Genomic DNA, 19,920 nt, shown 5'->3' on the forward strand with positions numbered 1-19,920 from the left:
AAAAGTGTGTTTGGATTTAAGTGATTTAATCTTGTACATTGGTCCCACACATGAATCAATTAAGTTAAATAAACATAATTTGTTCATGTACATCATGGAATTAAGTCATTTTAAGTGACCCAATTAAGTAGTCTCAAAGTGAACTCCCTGACATGATTCAGGTATTTGATTTCATAATGATCTATAGCTAGTTCAACTTTTAGCTAGCAATAGCACATAGGATCTAAAATGCTAACATGCTCCTTCAGCTAAGCAGTTATGATATTAATTGTATCAGTCTGCTTCACTCTTCTCCACAATGATAACCCAGTGTATAAAGAAGATGGTTCTTTAAAGGGCACCTATTATGCAAAATTCACTTTTACATGGTGTTTGAACATAAATGTGTGTTGGCAGTGTGTGAGCAAAACCACCCTAGAATGATAAAAATCCACCCAGTAGTTTTTTTACTATCTCAATAAATCATAAGCACTGTCTCAGAACACCCTGTTCTAGATTTTCCTCATTGTGACGTAGAAATGAGCTAAGCCCCACCGACGTGATTTGATTGACATCTGGTTTTGGCATAGACCCCGCCCTCGGTGATCTGCATCCTCCATTGTTTTCAACAACAGCCGGTAATGTCTCCTAAGAAGTGTGTTGTGGGATGTAAGAATGGACATACTAGTCTTCACTGACATCAGAGCCACTGAAAACGCAGCGGATGGATTTTATTTATGAAGAAAAGGCACCACTTAAACTTCCTAAATACGAGATTCATTTTCTGACTGACTGTTTAGTGAACGAGGGTCAAAGTTAATCCTAGAGTGTGGATCGTTTCAGTTCGCAATCCAACGTCACCTCCAGAAAAAGTAAGTGTATTTTATGATTTTTGAGCAAATAGTTATTTCAATCGATGTCAGCAAGTTCAACAACAAATGCGTCTAAAGCTATTTATTGTCGTCGTCATAGGATGTCTCAAACAACGTCAGACAGTTTTATGTCACGTAGGCATTTTTTTGCAGCATTTACAAATGTAAATAAATTAAGGTCTGCTCTATCTCCATAGACAGTAGGCTATATTAACGTCTATCTCCCTCCCCTTAAGAAATAAAAAAAAAAAAAATCGTTTGTACTTCACAGTAGTGTGTGTGTGTGTGTGTAGTTTCAAAAAATTGCGCGAAAATTATCACAGTTCGTGTGTGTGTTGCACATCCATAATGGCAAAAGGGACGCGATTAAAACTTTGTAAGTACAGAAATGTATCAAATAACCATTCCGAGACGTTTAGTCCATTCTCTTTCGTGTTTATTCTGTGCCGGTGTTACAATATATTCGGTTCCTGAAATATTTGGTTCCAAAGGGTGGAGCTATCATGAATATTCACGAGACCATAGCGTGGGCGGGGCAATCAATACAAGCGAGTGGAACAGAAATTATTAGTGTGAGCGCCTCAGATCGCGTTTTGTTCTAAACTACTTCTATAACTGTTCGTTTCTCACGAATGACTGAGATTCAGCTTTTTAAATGTCTATTATTGCATGTTTAAATAAATATATTCTTGTGTTTTTATTCTGTCTCCCAAAGTTGTCTGTAGGGTAAATATTATTAAAATAGCTTTTATATTACGGTATACAATATAGCTTTGAATGTTGCTTTACACTCAACTGAAAATCTTTTTGATACACAACTGTCAAAGGTTATCATAAATGTTAAGCTTCAGCAGTTGTTTTCTCTAGCAATGCTTTTTGAACGTTGGTCAAATTAAGTGATAATTATTTCAATTGTATTGATGTATACATAGCAAGGTCCAAGTAAAGAAATGTTATACTTGTCATTTGTCGTTTTGAATGTACCATTCCAAAGGTAAGTGCACTTAATTGTAATGAAAAAGAGACAAAAGTCTAGAAAATTTATTCATTTAATTTGATTTTTATTTGGCAATGTAAATTTCAATTTTTCTTACAGATATAATGCATTGGAGTATCAAATTAAGGGCTTTGGCACCTAGGGCAAATAAAAACCTCACTGTATAATATAGTATAAGACCTCATGTAAAAGTAGTATGTTTTGATCATGAAGAGACTATTAGAGAAATCACTAAGTTAGTTAGTTACTAAACACCTATGATTGTGAAGTTCTGTGCCCCTCTAAGAAGGACTTTTTTTTTTTTTTTTTTTTTTTTTTTTTAGAAACACCATGAGGAACCATTTTTTCAATTCATACAAGGTTTTAAACATTGACAGCCAAAATGACAAATTCAACAAAGATGAGGAGGTTTATTTATTTGAATTGTGGTTGAGACACGTTATTCTTTTAAAACATCACCATAGCTAATTGGCCAAAACTGTGTACAATAGTAAATTGCATAGAAATATTGTTCAGAAAAGAAGTTTCTCAGGTGTGGTGGGACATGGACATATAAATAAAAAGTATTGTCATTCATAAGAATTTAATATATATAATTTTTATAATATAAAACAATATACATAAAGTTATCTACCTATCCTAGACTGTTTAAATAATGATAAACAAAAACATCTGCCTCAACATATTTCTGTGTAAAATTTATTGAGGTTTTTTAAAGCATTCATTCATTCGAAAACTCGAAATTACTTTTATAGTAAGATGAAGTGTCTTAAAATTACATATTTTATTCATATTCATCTGTAAAAATGAGAATGTTAGACAAGAGAAACACATGGGATCAAGGACAAAATTAATACAGCAGGACAAATAAAATATTTAATATATTATTCAAATATTTTATTTATAAATACCTTTCCTTATTTTTTTGGTATACCCATCTACACCAGTGTGTTTTTGTGTACACTTGTTTACAAAAAGATTACATAGAATGAAAACATTAATAAACTGATAAGATGTAGGCCTATTTTTTTTGATTAATGATTAGTCATTATTATCAATTAATTTGACCACTGTTCTAAAGCATTGCTAGAGAAAACAACTGTTAATGCATCTGAAGCCTAACATTTATGACAACCTTTGATGAAGTAAAGGTTGTGTATCAAAAAGATTTTCAGTTGAGTCAGTATAAAGCAACATTCAAAGCATGCAGCATGCAACTCCAAGTTCTTATGTCGTCTTGAGCTATCAGCCTATAATTTAAAGGCTATTTTAATAAAATGCAGACAACTTTGGGAGACATAATAAAAACACAAGAATATATTTGTAAATATTTATTTAAACAGCAATCAGACACATTTTAAAAAGCTTAACCTCTGTCATTCATGAGAAACGAACATCATGGAATGTCAACAACAACTAATCTGGGAGAAATTTAGAGAAATATAGGTCTTCCAACTTCCTACAGGATCAGGTCTGTAAAAGTTCAGGCAAACTCAGAGTCCTGAAACACATGCTATAAAACGATAAATTATTTATAAAATATATATGAGTAGTTTAAGCTTAACTTCGTTCAACCTTATTTTGAAAGAAATAATCCATAAAACAAAATAAAACACGAGGCGCTCACACTAATAATTTCTGTTCCACTCGCTTGTATTGATTGCCCCGCCCACGCTATGGTCTCGTGAATATTCATGATAGCTCCACCCTTTGGAACCAAATATTTCAGGAACCGAATATATTGTAACAGCGGAGTCTCTTCATCATCTAGGTCCAGCAGCAGGGCGGGGATATGCAGCTCATTTACATTTAAAGTGGTACACACAAAACAGCTCTTTTTAAAACAGGCCCCAAAAATGAAATTTTCAAATGGTTATAATAAATTAACTGTGGCGTATTTTGTGCTGAAACTTCACAAATGCATTCTGGGGACACCCAAGACCAATATTACATCTTCTAAAAAGGGGCATAATAGGTGCCCTTTAAAGGTTCTTTACACGTGGTAACAGTTCAATTTAGAACCATATCGTCCTGAAGAACCCTTTATATGCTGAAATGGTTCTTAGAGTTTAGGGTTCTTTATTCCCGCCTTTTTGTTTTTCAAATCTGTAACTGTCAAAGGCTCCTCATTACTGATTTTCTGGAGCTCAGTTATACAACTACAGTTATTGCACAGACTGTCAACATACTCTCAACAGGTAAATGATTCCTTTCTTAAAATGTCTATAAATTATAACTTTAAAAATTTTAACAATCATTTCCTAACAATCATGTTTTTTTGTTTGTTTTTAGTTTAACGGAGCATGTAAGCATGAGCAGCTCTGTTCAGTTAAGGATAATCATCTTCTCTTCTCCACAAAGTAAGTATGGAATATATGATATTTGTAAATTGACTTTATTCCTAAACATACCCAGTCACAAAAAATATTAAAGCTATCCCATGACTTTATCACCTTTTCCTTTTAACATCGTACTGTCCATTTTTGCTAATTTTGGCCTTCATGAACATATTTATTTTTACATAATCAAATGGAAGAGATACAATGTAACTCTAAACTCGATTGTGTATTTCAGATGCTGTCCCGTATCATAACCTCATCGTCTGCAGAGAGAATCTGCCTCTCAGAATACACACATAATGAAGGACGTAGAGACATCATAGGGGATTGTGAAGATATTTCACTGAACTTGGTCTTCATCACATCTATATCGTGTTCAGTGTCAATTGTTATTTATTAATGTATTCAGCTAACCTCTGTTGTGTATAGCATTGTCATTTTTGCTACAATCTGCCATGTCAATAAAAAATAAAAGCCTAATAACATGCTGTTTTTAAAAAAATGTAAAACCCAAGTAGAGGCAACAAGATATAAGACCAGGCATAGAGGACTAAAAAAAACGATATTAATAAATATAAAAATTATATTAATAATAGTAATATCAATAATATGAAGATACTATATACTAATATTAATGAAAATAAATATCATTGAAAAGGTTATATATAACACCATTAAGGTCCTATATAGCACTTTCAAAGCATGATTCTTTATGGAACCTTATAGGTTCTATTTAGAATCAGAAAGGGTTCTGCTATTGTTACAAGCCGAAGAACCCTAATTGTTCAGAACCATTTTTCTTCTTTCTTTTAATTCATGTTCCTTTGTAATCTTTAATCATATAATAACTTCCCCTCCCTCTTTTTTTTAAATTGAACAAATATAACAGCAAATGCATACAGTTACAACTCAAAACAGAATTAAACAACAATAATAGAATTATTATAAACAGGAGACAAAAAGGTTCCCCTCCCTCTTGCAGCATCTCTTCTCTTCTCTGATGATGTGTTTTCTGCGAGGGCGGGGCAACCTGTCACTCACATGAGATCCACCAATAGCAAACCTCAAGCATTAAATCATTTCAATGGATAAAATCAAGTTATTCTTGTTTGAGAAGCCGTTTCGCTCGGATATAGGCCTACAGTGGCGTAGGTTTGATTTTGAAATTGGTAGGGACGGGGACATCAATATAAATATATTTTAAGTTTTGATCGAAATTATTGCTAAGGATATATCAGTGTCACTGGATATTGGTAGGGACACGTCCCTAGCGTCCCTACTAAATTCTACGCCCCTTCCATTTCATACCGACTGAAAATAGCAACTTTCAAGGCAAATCTGTAGCAACAATAGTTTTTACTCAAGCAATTTCTCGGCTTATTCTTTAAAGAGTTTATCTCTAAGTCTACAAAAAAAGCTATTAAACATTTCAATCGTCAAACACCTTTTATGCGACACATTCAACACTATATAGGGAAGACAAAAACTATTTTCCACACTTTTGAATAGTCCCTAAAACAATGCAGTGACTTAAAATATGTAAAAGCATTAACATTTGACTTTTTTTTTTTTCTGACATGCTCTTCTTAAGCAACGTTATATATTCTGGGATGCTTTTCATGTCCAGTAGCCTATATTGGACACCTGTTGTTGCCATCATTCAGTAAATAAAAAATAGCCTATGTTTGGAAAATAAATTCATATGTAGTCACTATATATATATATATATATATATATATATATATATATATGGCTACATCGTTCATTTCACAACACAAATTCAGTCTGTTCAGCAGTACTGTGTCTTTAAGTGATTTCTGAAGGTAAGTCGGAAGGCAGAAGGGGTGCACGAGACAGCTGCGCGCGCCCGCTCCCGTATGTGGACAGTCCAAAAAATGTGTTAAGAATTACAAAAGGTGGATCTGCTACACTGGACGATAAACGCAACAGCTGTTCATCAGTCGTAAGGTGAGTCTCATCCCGTTATGTGTCGCCTGTATGCAGTGGGCTGTTACCACTGTGATGTTTTACGTTAGAGAGACACCATACAAAGAGGGTTTTGCTAAATGAACCGGCGAGAAGTGAAGAGGCCCCGCGAGCGTCTCACCGCGAACATATCAAGGCGAACTTTAGCTTTCCTCATTCCCTCTCTTTACTACATTTTAGGGGGGCTGCTTTATTAATAGTCCGATTTAGACGGACGACCCCCGAACTTCCATCTAACAGACCTTCTTTTGACACTAAACGAGTGTAAACACTGCCGGAGACACCGTGGCCGGCAGGCGGAAGACGCTGGTTCCTCTACGGTGTCTCTTAGCTCCGCTCCCCGGTCTCGGGTGCAGGCAGAGCCGCGAGATGCGCGCAGGGACAGCGCCGGTGAGACGGAGCTTTGACGGCAAAACACACAACAAGTTTCTCGTACGGAAGTGTAAAAGAGATACAATGTCTCTATTTGGCGGGAGTTTCATTGTAACATCATAGTGGAGGGAGTTATTTTTTCATAACTTACGAGAGTTTATTGTCTCGGGAGATGAAGCAGTTGAAGGCGGTGGAGGGGCCTCGGCTACGGCGCTGCTCGGGATCGTGGTGTGTAGCATATGCGCCTTTAAAATTAGCAATAAAATTGCCATTGTGGTTCCTCTAAACGATTCTGGTGCATTAACGGTTGCAAACGTGATTCTTTTAGTAGGCTTACTAGGCTACTTTCGATAAATAAGTATTTGAAATAAGAAATGTTATTCCTGAATTCATTCCCCTCAAAGGTAACAGTGTAACAAAGCACAAGTACATTTAACACAGCATTTTTATGAGGCGTAATAAACGAAATAATTATCATAATCGGTTTTAACTATAAAGTAAAAACAAATTAAATATAAATAGAACATTTCCTTCACTCATTTTAACTCCAATACCACTGAATAAAATGTTCTCTTTTTATAAACGTTGTGATATGAACGACTAGTCAGTAAGCTTTAAGTACAACATCACACACTGACAGCTCTTGGCTCATTTAAACAAAATGTGTCTAACATCAGCTCCTTTGCAGCAAGTGTCACTATTATAAAACTTAATATTAATAATAATAACTATGTAAAAGATTAATATCATTCAGAATTGTATTTGTCATTTTTCTGTTTAGGCCTATATGTCACTGAAACACCTGTTCTGGCTTGCACAATAATTGCAGTTATTACATCTTTTATGAAAGAATCGTGTAAGAAGTTTACCCACGCTTTCTATTTGCTCTTCTATGCACTGAAAGTTCTAGGGCTTTGTTAATGTTCCCATACTTGAAGTTGCCAAAGTAATTGCATGATTGCACTTTATTTGTACCATTTTGTTTTATTATATAATTTTATTGATCTATTTACCTTTTTTAGAATTTGAAAGATAATAAAGATATTGTTTGATAAGTGAGATCTCTGATTATATTACTTGAAAAGTACTTGAAAGTCCTGGAATTTTCATGCTTAAACCCTGGTTTAAGCATTTTAATTAAAAAGGTAAAATCAAAAATGTATTTTAAAATTCCAAGCAAGTTGGAATTTTTTTTTAATAAATACATAAAGCTAATAAAAAAAAAATTTTAACAGACTGTGTACGTATTCGAGAAGATAATCTGCTGTATTACATGATACCAGTTCCGTCAGTTAACATCCATTAACCTGATCAAATCAAATTATAGTCCATTAGTGATCATGTAAATGTTAATTGAAATGAAATGATTGAAATGATGGCTATGGCCCTGCCTGTAGCTTATTTCTAAGTAGTTAAAAGTGACAATTGTACAACTCTCTCTGGAACCGTTAATATTTTTGACAAATTAAACCTTATAAGTTTAAAGTTGATATTTTATATAGCACTCTGCTTACATTGTCATGTTATGTTTTAGAAGTAAATAATGTTGTTGAAATTAAGAAATCTGTTTCTCCCATTTTAGAATGTGAAGATCACCGGTGGAGATTCCCCATGCACCTACATCCCTTCCATTCCGACCTTCTAGAATGTTCCTGAAGACGGTTCCTCCGGTGGTGGCTATTCACTCGGAATGGAGGTCCAGTAAGAGCTGCAGCCTGCCTCTCTTTTTCAATGACAGTGCGTCCGACAGCGACCTTGCCTCAGTTAGTGGCACCCCTATCCCACAGAAGATCCAGATGATTATAGAGAGTCTTCACAGCACCCAGTCTTCGGACATGAATGAAAACGGGCAGCCCGAAAAGGCTGCTCATTCCAGCCACGAGGCTGGGTACAAGGGTCAATTGCGATGTATGGACACTGCGACAAGATCCCGGCGAGCAGGGGCCGACACTAAGCTACAGTCCGCCATGGTTGATACTGGCGATGATTCAGATAGTGACGATTCTGTGGACAGGGGAATTGAGGAAGCTATTCAAGAGTATTTGAAGGAGAAGGTGGACCACAAACGCAAAGGGGATCTGGTGACAAGTTCGCCCCCAGCGCCCAAACTTCCACGGAGAGAACCAACTGTCCCAGATGCTGCTAAACAACACACACATTCCAGTAGTGCCAAGGTGTTAACCGCTAGCAATCATATCCAGAAAGCCTTGAGTGGGACGCTGGCATTAAAGAAGAAAGTCATCAAGAAGAAGCTAAGCAAAGAAAATCCCTTTAAGAAAGCTGACTCAAGTAAAGTTTTGCCTGTAAAAAGTCTTCCTCTACCCAGAGCTAAGAAAGGATCTTCCTCGTCTTCTGAGATGGACAGAACTCCACCTCGTCTTGTCATTAAAGAGGAAGAGGAATTGCCCGATTCAAGCAGCGATGATGGAATCGAAGAAGAGATTCAGAGATTCCAGCAGGAGAAAAGAGAAAAACAGGAAAGTGACAAAGATGTCCAGAGACCTTCACGACAAAAGGAGGACTCTGATTCGAGCAGTGATGAAGGTATTGAGGAAGCCATCCGTCGCTTCCAGGAAGATAAACACAAGCAGAAGAAAAAGAAGAGTCCTCTCAAACCTCCCCAACTCCTGCCTGTGCAACGTAGCAAACCATCCGTCATTTCTCCCGAACGCATGAGCACTCAGCCACTCAAAGCGCTGTCGAAGAAGAACAACAAGAAGAAGAAATTGACAACCAAGAAGTCTAATCTCCCTACACCATTGGCTGTAAACCACTGTTTGAATAAGTGTACATCCCAGGGCTCTAAAGTTAAAGGGTTTACACCTCCCCCTCCAAACCCAAACCCAAAACAAACCCACACAGAACATCAGATCCACTCCAGCCTGAAGGTCAACACTGCTGAGCTGATGTGTGCAGAAGCCATTCTAGACATCTCCAAAACTGTCATGCCCGAGGTGTTTGAGTCCAACTTAAGCATTGCTAACACAAATTTGCTGCAGACTCCACCATTCCCCATTGTTGCACCGTCTGAGAATAAAAGTGATGAGAGCTCCGTTGACAGTGAGGATGGAATTGAACAAGAGATACGGAAATTTTTGGAGCATAAAGCAAAAATGAACAAAGAGCTTCCGATAACAGCAGGTGCACCTCCACCAGCTTCAGGAGATTCCACAGCAAGCAAGGAGCCGAAGAAGACGACGACGAAGGAAACCCAGCCGAATAAAGCAGCCAGGCTCTCCCTGTCAAAAAAACGCAAGTTTAAAGAGGAACAAACCACACTTGACAGAGATGGTGACTTGGTATTAAATGTTAAAGAGGAGCCCCCAGGGACACCTCTGATTCAGAGTGACTCCACCAGATCTGACCTTTCTACCATTCCCACTGTGATATCACATTCAAGCAGTCTAACCACCATAAAAAATAGCAAACCGAAGCAGAACTCCCCACCTTGCAAGGATTCGGATGTTAGTGAACCCAAAGACAAAGGTTCCACTCACAGTACATCCAGCCCAAAGACTGTGATTGGCTCTGAGAGAAACGACAGCAGTGACAAAAGCAGCTCCCTGGACAGTGATGAGGACTTAGATGCTGCAATTAAGGACTTGCTTAAGACAAAGAAAAAAGTCAAAAAGAAAGTGAGGGATATGAAGTCGAGAAAAAATGCCAGACCTTCAGAGGCATCGTCTTTGGATGTCATGAAAAAACAGAAACCTTTCACCGACCAGAAGAGTATCCCAACCGCCAAGCTTGTTAAGTCTGGCATCTTGAAAGGTGGCAAAGAAACACTGAACGTTCTGGCTAAAAACGACAAGGGTTCTAAAAGCAAAGCTGTTAAAGGCAAATCAGAAGTCCAGAACATCAAACAATCTAAAAGCCCTGCACAAACCGACAAAGTGACCGGGAATGATGGGGTTCCCAAGGCCACAGATGGGGATATACCTTCTTCCAGTCCACATGCAGAAGATAATGACAGTTCTGTTGACAGCGATGATAGCATTGAGCAAGAGATCAGGAGATTTCTAGCTGAAAGGGCCAAGGTGTCCGCACCTCTCGCCGCAAACATCAAACAGGAAGAGGCCATAAACTCTTTGACCTCATCTGTAGAGTTTGATGCTAAAACAGAAATTCAAAAGACGAAAGAAGAAACTCCAGTGTCTGCTTCAACGTCAACCTCTGGTAGTAAAAGTGAAACGCAAGAGGAATCCATAGCCACACCCACAAGACCCATGGATGCACCTGCAGAACTCAACAAGGGACCAGTCCTGACACCAGGCAGCAATTGCATTATGGGTTTCAGGAGGACTGAAAGTCAAACATTAGAGATCTCGACCCCGAGAGATCCAAAGAACGGCGGCTCCCAGACAGGAAAGGACAGTCCGACAAGTCACGGCATCAGACCCAACTCCTTCACAACACCCTCTGTGAGGTCAGAAACGCCCCCTTCATCAGGTCATCAACACCAAAACTTGTTCCTGTTGAGGCCCGTTAACAGCAGTATGAGCGACGTCAAGGACCCTTCCTCGGCAGACTGTAATGACGTTCCCGTCAGCCGCCACAGTAGATCAGCCACTAGGATACCTTTAAAGGATGTCATTAGCTCTCTTTGTCCCTCACCTCTTTCGAAACCTCAAATTAGTTCCCCTGCAGATAACCCTGCCGTCATCACTGGTGACCTCTCGACCTCAGCACCCCCTGGGGGCAGGACAGAGGGACTTTACTTGCATAACCGCCTGAAAAGGGAAAGACACCTCTCCGATAGACTACACTTATCCCCCGCCACCTCACATCTGTGCCAGCCCTCACCCGTACTGCAGCCCCACCTGGGCAACGAAGTAATCCAGGTGCAACGGGACCAGACTCCTTTCCCATCACTCTCAGCAAAGACAAAACTGCAGGGCATCCAAGCTGAGTCGACAGAATCCTCTGCAAGTTTAGGAGAAAAACAAAGGGAGGGAGAAAGTGTTAGCAAGGAAGAGAAAAAGCAGGAAGATGAGGAAGATAAATGTGTTGATGAGACAGATGTAGAGTCAGATGAGGAAAGGAAAGATCAGAAGACAAAAGACAGGAGGAATCAGCCCACTGATCAGTGAGTACTTGTTCTCTCCAAACACACACACACATATCAGTTGAGGGAACATGGTCGCCAAAAGCCCAGTACCAATCCATGTTTTTGATCCATCTAAGATATGAAAGACTTCATCAAATTGTTGCGGTCTTTAATTAGAAAGATTAATGAGATTAATGAGATTGGTTTGGGCGGAATTATGGATCCATATCTGATCCACAGGTGTTCTGCAAGATTCCCAACCATACAGCCGAAATTTTCCTTCGGCTTTAAGCGTTAGTTGTGTTTTATTTTCAGCATTTAGCCTGACGGACTGCAGCGTCTCATCCTGCATTTCAACATTTTTGTCTTTTTGTACTGTATTATTTAGGTTCCAAGGGACCTCACGTAGGACTGTTTGAGTGTACCACATCATTTTTTTGTATGTTTGTACATTTATAAATATATTTAAAAGCAGACATGTCATAAAGAGAGATTAAACTTTTTTTTATTGTTTTTGTTGTTGTTTTTTTTCTCTGCAGCATTTCTGAATGAATCCTGCTTTACAAACTTTGCTTAATACTTATTGTTTTGAAATTGTGACTACGAAAAGTAATTGCCATGAAAAACCGGTTTTTGAAAAGATGAAAATATAACCGGTGAGTTTACATAAGAGTTCCACCGGTTAAAAAATTCCCCCATCCATAGGAAAAAAAAAATTAATTCCCCAGAAAAACATGGCTAAAAGGTAAATAAACCTGTGCAGATTGCATCTTCCAGTACTAAACTGTAAAAAGGACTGCAGAATGTAGAAGCCAAGAGAATGAAACTGTTTTAGTGTGCATCAATGCATATTCATTTGTTATACATTTTGCAATGGTTCTTAAGAACTACAACGGTTTTTTTTGTAAATATTTTGATACGTTTCAGTGTAACTCATCCACAATAGAACGACATAATTTTGACCTCTGACCTCTGAGAGGGAAGTCTGAGTCGCCTCTCAGTAACATTAAATGTTCCCTGAGGATTCTTAATGAGGAAAATCTCCTCAGTGCAACAGTGAAGGACTAAAATAGGCCTCGTTTGTGAAACACAGGCTAAGTGAATTTCTTACAATGAATTTTACAAACAGTTTACCAAGAAATTTGTCCTGCTTGTGTTTCTTAATGAGCCCCTTTGAGTTTACATACAATATGTATATAGAATGTGTATGAAAAACAGCCATTTACTTGGTATGAAAATTTTACAGAAAAATGGCAGTAGCATTGTATCCTTTGCCCTTTGAATTACTAACTTGCCCTCAACAAATGCATTTTTCCCCTGATGTGCCCTTTTAACTTTTTTTTTTTTTGTATTTAGTTAGGAGTTCTTTATATTCTTTTGTCATAACTAGGTTATTTTTGTACCACTGGACTTAAAACATTCATAGATTTATATCAGACTGATTACAAATTACAAGGAGGAAACTCTCAAAGTTTCAATATTCAGTCATCTTTCTCTTTTTAATTTGCACGTTTGCATATTATCAAAACACAATTGTCAAGTCACACATCTCTCTCTCTCTCTCTCTCTCTCTCTCTCTCTCTCTCTCTCTCTCTCTCTCTCTCTCTCTCTCTCTCTCTCTCTCTCTCTCTCTCCGCACCTGTTTCTTAGTTCCTGTTTCTGTTGCTTATTATATGTAGGGGTTTTCCTATGTAAAAAGAATGTTATTTATTTTTGTTTATAGAAGAGAAGAAAGTAAAGACTCATGCTGACTATGCTGGGCATTGCCAGTTTTCATAAATATTTTGCAAAAAAGAACTTTTTTGGTCCCCTGCTCTGCACAGAGAAAATAAACTCAAACTGTATCTCTGAAGATGTATAATAAAAATTGACTTTGAGACACAAGGCTGTATTTTTCTTAACTGTGTGTATGTGTATGGATGTTTCTAATCAGTATCTTGCATAGCTTCCTGTGCTATATCTTAATATAAAGTTGCTTCCTTTCTCACAGATGTCCGAAGAAACTAAAGCTAATGCTGGTTTATGTGCGCACTCTTGGATAATCTGTCAAAAAAACTAGTTTCCTTGCGATTTAAAAATAAACTACATCTACGTCGTGTAACTGACTGGCGAATATTCAGAATATTTGTTTTATATTTCTGTCCTGCTGAATGTTCATGTTTTTACTCTAGAGTAATTGAACACTCATCAAGACACAAAGGAGTCAATTTTTACCCACAAAAGAAGATTGGAGGATTTCGTAAGAATGTAATGTAATACAAATGTTTGTTGCATTATTGTGTCCACATGCTGTGTTGGTTGAACTTGATGCATGATATACTGTATCAGACCAATATTATAAATAGATACAAATGTTTTAATGCTTTTTATGTTTATGTTAAAAATGCTTTCTGCTATCCAATTATGTTTTAAACAGTTTGCATGTTTGTAAATGTTGATGTTTTATTTTTGCTTGAATATGTAATTCTAGATTTGTTGCTTTATCTTCTACACTGTAATGCTAAAGTAAATAAAAGTGCATCCAGATGTATTTGCAAAATGCATAAATGAAGATTGGAACTCTAAACCGAATAGTGTTTTTAAAAAAGAGCATGCTTTGTATTTTAGAGGTATCAGCAATCAAATGTGTTATTTGCAGATGACAGATGCAGAGACTGGCAGTGTACATGCATGTGTAAATATGTTTGTTTTGTTTGCTCCAGGTCTCTCTCCACCTCTATAGATCCAGGGTTCTTACTAAGCCCATATATCGCTCTGGACACGGAGGAGAGGTGTCTGAAATTCCAAACCAGACGCCGCCTCATTCAAAAGCAGCTAGAGGTACATACAATTACTATATTAAAGATTCAAGCATTTACTTGCACACACACTGATGTAACACAGATTTAATACACTCATTACGTGTGGGACAGTATAGACATATGTGATGGTTGAGTTTTTGAAGTGGTTAAGTCTCTGTGTGTGTGTGGTCCTGGTAAACCCTACGTTATGGGGACAAAATGTCCAAGCAAAGATGGCAATATTGGGCAAAACATGTTTTTGTGTGTTTTGCACGTGTGTGTTGTAGGACAGCAAAACAGTGAAACGAAGGCTGCAGTTTGTGGTCAGTGTGCCCAGGTAAATACACCACTTAGATAATACAGGACATATTGTTCACTAAATGACACATAAAACAACATCTGATTGCTCACACGATAAGTAGATATATTGTTGAAGTTGTTTTTGTGTAAAGAACTGTGATAATGTGATAGGCATTCCATCAGAAATGATTTAGATGCTTTCTGGTTGTTATGCATTAGTGGAACTTGTCCATGATGTTTTGTTTTATTACAGATAAACTGAAGCAGCTGGAAAATATAATGAAAAGAAGGTTCTCGTGTTCAAGAGAATATTGTAAAATGAACTTTATTTAAAATCTAAGAGCTGCATGTATATGTTAGAAAAATATATATATTTAAAATGTAACTGTTGCAGCACATTATTTAGTTCTGGATTTATATTTGTTTTTATTTTCTTGTTTTATCTATCGTTCTTAAGTTCCTTCATTTAAATTGTCCATTGTAATCAAAAAGACACTTGTTCTTTGAATAAAGTTTTTTTTTTGTTGTTGTTCATTTCGAATAACGGGGACATTGTGGTACTTGTAGTTCATGTGGTGTGTAACCCAAACGGTTTTAATATGACCAAAGCATTGTTTGGAACATCACTACCCACAATCCTCTGCGCTTTTCCGCAAGCTCAGTGGGCGGAGCTCGAAGGGAAACATGGCAGCGGGCGTCTTAACTAGAGGTGAAATAAAACGTGTTTTTATGCAATGTTAGTTTAAGTGCATTTTATTGTGTAAACCATAGTAAAATAAGAATAGTTATTAACACATAATTACTTTGCTTGTGATTTGTAATGACACAATAAATTACGTGTGAAACTACGTGACACCATCGAGTTTCCAGTTTCTGAGAAGCCATGCATGCAACATACTTTTGTTTAAACAACAACAAAAAAAAATTCTAACATTTAATAAATTGAATATGATGATTTCAGTAACGCAGGTTCTCCGGAGACCGCGGTTGGTCACTGCGGTGTTCTCATGTCACGGACAGACATTCAGCTCTGCAGCAGCTGCAGTCAAATCAACCAGAGACACCGGTGATTATGAGCCTTATTATCATTATGAAACCCAGCGACCTAGAGATATCATTTCTGTCTGTGTATAGTATATTACAGGGCTTTTCAAACTGGGAGCCACAAGAGAGTGCTGGGGGTCGATGGAAATGTTTAGAGGAAATACTGTGACTTTTTTTAAATAATTAATTGATTAAAATACAAAAGATATTAGGTTAAAGTAAACTATTAAATATAGCTAATTTCACTATCATTTGTTTAATTATTTACATATAAAATACATTGCAACCTTTTAAGTTTTAGGATGGTTGTCCCTTGCATGAGGAGGATGATTATATTTGGGGGTCTGTCTGTGGCATCTAAAGATTGAAAACGCTTGGTATATAACAATTTTCTTTGCGATTTGGTTTTGCTTTGCGTTTCCCACCACAAAATCTGTCACCACATTTTACATCACTTTATTGTTTAACCACAAAGACATAAATTAATACAGATGAGATGTATCTTGCACACAGAAGCAGCTCGATATAGAATGATTCCTCTTTAGCTAGCTTATGTGGTGTATGATCTTTAATGTAAGTACCTGATATGTGTGCTTGTTTATTGTAGAGCTGTAAAACAATATTTAAAAGCCCTATACAAAAAAACACTTGACTCATACAATGAGAGAGTGAGATATATGTATTCATAACTAATATGCAGTCTTCCATATGCAGCTGCTACAGAGAAAATCCAGAACTTCCCACTTACTCAACCAGACTATTTCCGCTTGTCTGAGCTCTTCACCGTAAAGGACCTGTTTGAGGCCCGTGTCCATCTCGGACACAAGAAAGGCTGCCGACACAGGTGGGTAATTCACATGCAGTGTCTTTTAGTATGACTTGATATTCTTATAGTTATTATAATAATACATTCAGTTTTAAAGACCCTTACTTGAGGAAACTACATGGAATAATTGTGTTTAATATTGTATATTAATATATATATATATATATATATATATATATATATATATATATATATATATATATATATATAATTGTGTATATATATATATATATATATATATATACCTACATACATACATACACACACACACACACACACATATCAGTCAAAAGTTTGTAAACATTACTATATTTAATGTTTTGAAAGAAGTCTCTTATGCTCATCAAGGCTGCATTTATTTGATCAAAAATACCAGAAAAAAAAACAGTAATATTGTGAACAATTTCAAATAATGGTTTTCTATTTTAATATACTTTAAAATAGTATTCATTTATGTGATGCAAAGCTTAATTTTCAGCATCATTACTCCAGTGTCACATGATCCTTCAGAAATTCAGCTTTGCATGACAGAAATAAGTTAGAATTTAAAGTATATTAAAATAGAATTGTTTCAGAAATGTTTCACATTATTGTTTTGTTTTTTTGTATGCATGCATGTATATACGCACACACACACACACACACACAGTAGTGTTTTTAATGACCCTACAAGTTCGATTAAACCATCAAAGTATGAGGAAAATGTTTTATATTTTTTTAAATATGAAGGAACAACAAAACAATAAACTTGGTTAGCAAAAAAGGCAAACTACAGTTACAAGTTTTATTGTACTATGCAAAAAATAAATGCACAGAAAAACAAAAAGCTCAGGTAAAAGCATACATTGACGTACATCATAATCGGTTATTAATATTTTGTTGGATGTCTTTATGCTAACGAAATCTTAACACACTTTTTATAATTTGCCAATTTTCTTAGACTGGACATCACTTTTGGCCACTACTGTGTTAAATCTATACAATGTGGCAAAATCTGAACTTTATTTGAGATCTCTAAGCTATGTTTCTCTCTCTAGGCTGATGGAACCGTACGTGTTCGGCTCTCGTCTGGATGTTGACATCATAGATCTGGAGCAGACGGCAGAACACCTCCAGCGGGCGCTGAACTTCACGGCTCACGTGGCGTACCGCGGCGGGATCATCCTGTTCGTGAGCCGCAGGCGGCAGTTCGGGCACCTGGTGGAGTCGACGGCGAGGGAGTGCGGAGAGTACGCTCACACACGCTACTGGAAGGGAGGACTGCTCACCAACGCCCCTATCCAGTACAGCCCCGGGGTGAGACTTCCAGACCTCATCGTCTTCTTCTCCACGCTCAATAACGTCTTCCAGCAGCACGTCGGGATCCGGGACGCAGCCAAAATGAATATTCCCACCGTCGGGATTGTGGACTCTAATTGTAACCCCAGCCTCATCACGTACCCAGTGCCAGGCAACGATGACACTCCTGTTGCGATGGAGACGTACTGCCGGCTGTTCAAAATGACAGTGAACAGGGCAAAGGACAAGAGGAGACAGATGGAGCTTCTCAAGGGTATTTCAGCCTCAGGATGAGGGAAAGTCAATGAGCTTCAGCAGCGCTAATCGCAGTGTTCGTCCACGTATAGAAGCTCAGTCGAAATATGAGCAACTGCAGTTCAAAGTCAGGTTAAAAATGAACCATCCCAGAACTGAAGACGTCCAACAACTTCAATTGCCAATGTAAAATACAGTGGCTTCGAACTGAATATTTATTGGTTTTGTTTTGATTTCCATTGCTCACTTGTTATGAACCCAATAAAGTTTGGCGAATCCATAGTGCGATGTTTACTTGTCGTGCCATTAAATATGGTCAGAAAAAAATAGCTTTTTTGGCAGCAAACACTTAAAGGGGGGGTACAATGGTGTTTCATGTATTCAGAGTTGTTTACAGTGTTAAAGAGATAGATTCTCATGCTAAACATGGGCAAAGTTTAAAAAAAATATTTTGGACGAATGACGGAGAATTTCTATGCTGAAAATCTTACTTCCGGGTTGGTACAAGTTTCGGCTGGTTTTTTTTAGATCGTGGATCTAATGACGTAGATCAGAGTGCAACTCCTTATATGAGCATTTCTCTCGGAAAAGCGCGCCCGCGAGCACGTCGACCAGAGGAGAGCGAGACCGCGCACATCAACGCGCTTCAACAGGAAATCATCGGCAGCGCTGCATAGGATTTGTTCAAGAATGTCTCCAAAAAAGTGTGTATTTGGATGTGAGGGAAAGCTTACCGTGTTCAGTTTTCCAAAGAACCCAGTGTTACAGGAACAGTGGATGCAGTTTGTTTTTCCGGGGCAGCAACGGAGTGTAGGAAGTGCGGTTGTGTGTTCTGGTCGTTTCAGTGACGAATGTTTTATTAACAAGGCTCAGGTCGACGCTGGATTTGCACATCGTTTGCTATTAAAACGTGGAGCGGTCCCAGTGATAAAAGACCCCATTCATGTAAGTACAACTGGATCAGATTTCTGTCTTTTGCTGGAAATCAAGAACTACCGCTTGACTCTATAGCTCCGCCTCCAGGACCTCGGCTTTTTCCGGAGAGAATCGGAAAGCTGTATTTTTCTTTTCTAAATATAATAAAACTAAACACTTTTTTGAGATATTAAGGATGCACTACTAGGTACTCAAGATTAACATGAGATTAGGTGAAACTGTGCATGTTATGTACCCTTTAAGATGAGTTTGGTGCACACAGGGGATAAAAAAAAAAGTATCTTTAATGCTGTGGGCCTTTTCTGCCAGAGGTCTTGGACATCTTGTTCAGTTACATGGTATCATGGATTTGATCAAATACCAACAGATAAAAAATCTAAACCTGACAGCCTGTGCTAGAAATCTTATGACGGGCCATGTTTGGATCTTCCAACAGGAGGACAGTGATCCAAAAACAAACATCAAAATCAAAACAAAAATGGGTCACTGAGCGTAACTGTTTAATTTTAATATATACATATTTAATACATATTTAATTTTATATATATATATATATATATATATATATATATATATATATATAAACAATTACACTTGCAGCCTAAAATACAAAATAAGCCAAATTAAGTATAGTAAAGGTCATTTTCAAGCACAAATGTAACAAAACATTTGAAGTAAAAAACGTTGTAATTCTAGGCTATACAGTATAAACAGCTTATGAAAATATTAAATACAATTATAAAATGTGAACATATTTGTTAAATATTTTTATTTATCATAATTTATGTTGTTTTATTTTTGTAATGGGTTCTTGTCATAATTTTGTTATGTTGTTTTGAACTGTTTGGTATTTGGCTACTATTAAATTTAAATTTAAATCTTTTACTGGTGAAGTGAATTGTATTAAAA

At 37.1% G+C, this 19,920-nt stretch overlaps 2 protein-coding genes across 2 annotated transcripts; both read left to right on the forward strand.

The window, feature by feature from the left end:
• Window positions 1-6,012: 6,012 nt before the first annotated feature.
• Window positions 6,013-15,381, forward strand: ppp1r26 (protein phosphatase 1, regulatory subunit 26). Its single transcript, XM_079846564.1, has 5 exons — window positions 6,013-6,155; window positions 8,128-11,631; window positions 14,295-14,412; window positions 14,660-14,709; window positions 14,926-15,381. Exons 2-5 carry the CDS (start codon window positions 8,192-8,194, stop codon window positions 14,927-14,929), a joined length of 3,612 nt encoding a protein of 1,203 aa, XP_079702690.1. The 5' UTR covers window positions 6,013-6,155; window positions 8,128-8,191; the 3' UTR covers window positions 14,930-15,381.
• On the forward strand, window positions 15,304-18,360 carry mrps2 (mitochondrial ribosomal protein S2). The gene is made up of 4 exons (XM_079846565.1): window positions 15,304-15,381; window positions 15,634-15,738; window positions 16,431-16,560; window positions 17,580-18,360. The coding sequence occupies exons 1-4, from the start codon at window positions 15,357-15,359 to the stop codon at window positions 18,112-18,114; spliced, it is 795 nt and encodes a 264-aa protein (XP_079702691.1). The 5' UTR covers window positions 15,304-15,356; the 3' UTR covers window positions 18,115-18,360.
• Window positions 18,361-19,920: the final 1,560 nt, after the last annotated feature.

This window comes from Squalius cephalus (assembly GCF_949319135.1).
Source record: "Squalius cephalus genome assembly, chromosome: 17".
In the NCBI taxonomy this organism is placed as follows: Eukaryota; Metazoa; Chordata; class Actinopteri; order Cypriniformes; family Leuciscidae; genus Squalius; species Squalius cephalus.

Excerpts from the sequence above, each read along its gene's own strand:
- mrps2 (XM_079846565.1), top strand. The coding sequence starts at position 15,357 with ATGGCAGCGGGCGTCTTAACTAGAG. Across the intron at positions 15,382-15,633 it reads AGCGGGCGTCTTAACTAGAG|TAACGCAGGTTCTCCGGAGA; the intron begins GTGAAATAAAAC and ends TGATGATTTCAG. Across the intron at positions 16,561-17,579 it reads AAGAAAGGCTGCCGACACAG|GCTGATGGAACCGTACGTGT; the intron begins GTGGGTAATTCA and ends TTCTCTCTCTAG.
- ppp1r26 (XM_079846564.1), top strand. The coding sequence starts at position 8,192 with ATGTTCCTGAAGACGGTTCCTCCGGTGGTGGCTATTCACTCGGAATGG. Across the intron at positions 11,632-14,294 it reads AGGAATCAGCCCACTGATCA|GTCTCTCTCCACCTCTATAG; the intron begins GTGAGTACTTGT and ends TGTTTGCTCCAG. Across the intron at positions 14,413-14,659 it reads TCATTCAAAAGCAGCTAGAG|GACAGCAAAACAGTGAAACG; the intron begins GTACATACAATT and ends TGTGTGTTGTAG.